Source organism: Nicotiana sylvestris, chromosome 10 (assembly GCF_000393655.2).
Source record: "Nicotiana sylvestris chromosome 10, ASM39365v2, whole genome shotgun sequence".
Taxonomy (NCBI): Eukaryota; Viridiplantae; Streptophyta; class Magnoliopsida; order Solanales; family Solanaceae; genus Nicotiana; species Nicotiana sylvestris.
The window spans coordinates 167,288,649-167,293,233 of record NC_091066.1 but is presented as its reverse complement, the minus strand read 5'-3'; the positions used below and the strand labels follow the sequence as shown (position 1 = coordinate 167,293,233).

Genomic DNA, 4,585 nt, shown 5'->3' with positions numbered 1-4,585 from the left:
ATAAATGAAAAACGAAATTATGTTAGTTCGGAGTGGGTACGAAATACGAAAAGATTTCTCAAGGCACCGCCTGCATGACCCATTAAAATATTACGAAAATTAAAAATTTATTTTCGAAGGAAATAAAAAAAGACAAAAAATAATCATTCGCATAAAATTAATTATAATCGCTAGCCAAACAGTACATATATTTATATATATTATAAATTATTTTTGAGAATAATTTAAAATATATATTTTTCAAAACAACTATTTACTTATTGCTTTTCTCTCCATTTATTTCATTTTAAAATACATTTTGCAGGTGTTGCAGATCTTGCTTCCCATACGCGAATTTTCTCTCTCATCTTTTTATTTTTAATACTTTAATAATTAATTATGAAGTTATGATATTTTTCTCTCTCATTTGGTGTTGTATAAAAAGTCAGAGAGTTCCCCCTTATTATCCTTCGTTACTCTTGTCTATTAAGACTGACCGTTTCTTCTTTATCTTTCTCTCTTTGTTGTTTCTTCTTTGAATCCTCCTTTCAGAGGAACACCAGCTTTATCCACTTTTCCTGTACAGCTCCCTCAGGTAACCTCTCTCTTCCTCTCTCTTTCTGTGTGTGTGTGTGTGTGTGTGTGTGCTGAAGTTACAATTCTTCGAGCTGTTTTGAAATGATTAATTTCTCTATACTTCATCAGAAAATGATTCATGTCTCTATACTACAGATTTTCAGTTTCGTTGTTTAGCTATTAGTTTTTGTTATAATTTCTGAGATGATTTTTCTCTCTCAAATTTTTAAATCTTATTTGAAGATTTTTATGAGTTTTTCTAATTATGTTGTTGAAGAAATTGCTTTTCAACTCTTTTTTTCTGAGCCTACGTTTTTTTTGTAAATAGAGCTTGAAGATTAAAATATGTGGAAAATCAAATAGTTTGAGCTGTTTTTCCGAAGTAAATCCAAATGAATTAGCTGCTAGAACATGAATTTTTGTCGCAATAATTTGTGGAAATTGCTTTCTAGTTTCTAGACTTGATTTGTCAAACTGAATTTTCGTCTGTTGCGCTTACCTTAATTTGTTGAAAATCAAAGAGTAAGCGTAGATCTGTGAAGAACTAAGAAGATTTCTGATTTTTCAGTCGAATAGATGTCTAATTAATCCACAAAATTTTTCAATTCACAAAAATGTTTATCAATTAATCACATGTTTTAGAAGACCTTTGATTTTTGCTCTAAATACTGATTTTTCTGGCTGCTTCCTTGTTGTCTCAACGAAAAGGTCAAAAATCCCTCACCTTCGTATCTCCGCCTCACTATTCCTTTAATCATTTGTCCAGATCTGTAAAAAAACTCCTCACATAGCTCGTTTAATTTTTATAATTACCAGTATTTTAATTTCAATTAGCTAACTCAAAGCTCAGATCTATAAAATTTTTATATGAAGCTCTTAAAAATCCTTTTTGTTTTCAAAGCAGGTGTTTTTTCACTCAGTAATTTCTGTAAATCTTTGTTATTTTAGATCCATAAAATTTGTCTATGAGCTCTAACTTGAAATTCCCTTTTTTTTTTGAAGCAGGTGCTTTTTTTGAATTAGATCTAATTATCAAGCTAAAGAGAGATGAATCACTGTGCAATTCAACAAGGTGCTTTCGCCGCTTGTGAAGATATGTGGAGTTCAATTTCTGATAATAAAAAGGAAGCCGTTGTTTGCCCTAAGCCTCGGCGTCTCGGCCTTTTGAACGCTACTGTAAATGAACCTTTCAGACCTCTCAGATGGCATGTTAGGTAACATTTCCATAGCTAATTGATTTTAGTTAATTAAAATATGATCTAAAGAAAGTCTTGTTTAGCTTTCTTTTTTGACTAAAATTAATTTTTCTATTATTTATTTGTTTTTTATGTTTTTGGTTCAACAGCCATCAGCAAGAGTTGTGTGATTCAAGAGCTGGAGCTGATCTATTGGATATCATCCTCGCAAAGGTTAGTTTGTTCAGTGATTTTGAATTATTTGTGTAATAATAAAACATAGTGGCAGATCAAGATTTGTACTTTTATAGGTTCGGGATATCCCTATTGGCTCGAAATTTAATATTTCTACATAGTAGATTTCTTATGTACTGTTTAACCCATAGCTTATAGACTTGTGCTATACATCTTTGTTGTTTATGTGGAGTCCATCTATTTGACAAAAGTGATGAATCAAAATAAGAATTTCAGTAAAATGAATTTGAACCTTTGTTAGACATATTGAGAAGGACTTTTGTCCAAGTGTGTGGGCATCATGTAGTTGTCGATGTAAGGTGTTAGGTTGTGGTTTCTATCTTATTCTATAATAGGGTGGCTTAGAATATATTGACATGTCTTATTAATTTGATTAAGTTCTATATCTAGTCATATGATATATATGTGCTGATTATTTGTTATGAAAATTGTTACAGGGTGGTGGTGTGGATCAATCATCTGCACAGGTAGCCTCGTCGCCCCCATTTTTTTGTGGGTCACCGCCGAGCAGAGTGTCTAACCCATTAATTCAAGATGCGCGATTTGGGGATGAGAAGGTCATGACCCCAGTTTCACCACGGGCAATTCCCATACCTTCCGGACTGGCTGCTTCGTCCCCATCTGCATCCGCTGCCAGGAAACCTGGCGGATGTGTGAGGGCGAATTTTGGCAACAATCCGGCTGTTAGAGTTGAGGGTTTCGATTGCCTCGACAGGGATCGTCGTAACTGCAGCATCCCTGCCCTGGCTTGAACGAACCCTGCGAGAAAAGTAAATATAGAGGTAATTTGAAGTTTTACACGAAGGAGAGTATAATCCACTTTTGGTTTAGCAGCAGCAGCAGGAGAAAAAGATCCCTTTTGCCTAGTGTAAATATTTTAAAAGGGTCTGTATGTAGTAGTGTCTTGTTGTCTGTAAGTAAATGAGAGTTTGTGTTGTTATTAACCTAAGTAAATAATTATGAGAAAAAATTAGGAGTATTTTAGTGAGGTGGGCGAGTCATGAGGGAAAAAGCCCTCTTGCAATGGGTGTAAAGTATGAAGTTAGACATGGAGGAGGAGATTTTTATTAGGATTGGTATCCATTTTGGGGTCGTTTTATGAAAATGTCAATATGGGCGGCTTTGATGGTGAAAGAGATTTTGTTTTAAAAAAACAGGAAAATCCTATTAGTGTTGAGTGGAGTCATCGTTGTAGTCAATTCACTTTTGTAAATATATGAAATATAAATATCGTTTACGGCTATGAATTATCATCATTTCTGTTGCATCATTGCGCATGTGATTCTTTTTACATAACTTTCCTTTCGTTAGTTGCATGCTGTGTTGTGAAATGTGAACGATGATGCTTTGCTTGTTTGCCACGCGAAGTCTGGTAATTTATTGGTTGGAGAGGTAGTGTGGGACTTCTTTCTTTATATAATTTTTTTTTCCAATCGGTGTTTGATATTTGGTTTGAACTTGATTAATTTGAATTCGCATTAAGAAAAGTTTTCTTATCAAATACTCCCTCTTCCCTCTAGTTCACAATAAATGATTAATTTGTTTTTTTATTTTGATCCAAAATTTATATTTATTTATATAATCAAGAAAAAATTTAGTTTGTGTTTTTAAAATTACCCTTATATACGTATTTCTAAAAAATTATTTACTCCTCTCATTTGAGAAGAAAAAATGTCATTCTAACTATGCTGCAACATTTAATTAAGGGTAGATTGGTTATTTATTGTGGACCGGGCTTAAGTATGTCTCTATACTCAAGGTTTTGAGCGTGATACCTATGATTAATTCGATTCATTTCTTTTAAAGAGATTTCTTTATCTTAGAGTTTTAACCTTGAAATCTTCCTTTTAAGTGCATTGGAAATGAAAGATTAGAAGGCGGAAGCGAAAGGTTTGTGTACATAATATTCCCTTCGGATTCCGCCTTGAAACCACAAGTTCGTTGTTATATGGTTTGACCGGCACTTGTGTTGCATGTTGATATGTTAATAAAATAAAATTTATTCCAGTTTCAGATTTGATTAAATCCCAAAAGGTTTGAACTTGGACCATGCTAAATCAGGATTATGAAATATCATGAATCCAGCTCCTACTCAAATTAGAAAAGAAAAGGTGCATATTTTCACTAAATTATTGAGGGAACATAAATAAAAGTGAAAAAAAGAAGCATAAAAAGTGAAATTCTTTGAGTATAAAAGGTGAAATTCTTCTTCTTAGTGAGCTGGTTATTGGGTAAAAATCCCCAAAAGTAAGTATGGGATAAAAACTTTGCTTTAAGCATTGATCCTTGCGATTACAGTTGGTGATTGAGACTTCCAAGATTAATACATTATGCTTTTAAAAAAGGTGTAATTTTGTGGCATTGAAGTCAAAAGACAAAGCAGGTGTGTGTTTACATAGGAATTTCAAACAAAAGCAATATAAAGTCAAATGAGATGAGGAGTTGGGTTTTGTGAAGTTGTGCGTTACAACTACTAATAAATCATCAAGTTGACCAGTTCCTCAAAAGACAAAAAGAATCTTGGCGTCACAACATTAGGCAACAGCTCCACGTAGAGGTGTTCATGATTCGGTTTGGATCGGTTTTTCCCTAAAAAGAAA

General features: G+C 33.2%; 1 protein-coding gene across 1 annotated transcript; it reads left to right on the top strand.

Moving 5' to 3' along the window:
* The first annotated feature begins 318 nt into the window (after positions 1–318).
* On the top strand, positions 319–3,228 carry LOC104248609 (uncharacterized). The gene is made up of 4 exons (XM_009804907.2): positions 319–574; positions 1,561–1,769; positions 1,901–1,964; positions 2,423–3,228. Exons 2-4 carry the CDS (start codon positions 1,603–1,605, stop codon positions 2,735–2,737), a joined length of 546 nt encoding a protein of 181 aa, XP_009803209.1. The 5' UTR covers positions 319–574; positions 1,561–1,602; the 3' UTR covers positions 2,738–3,228.
* The last annotated feature ends 1,357 nt before the right edge of the window (positions 3,229–4,585 follow it).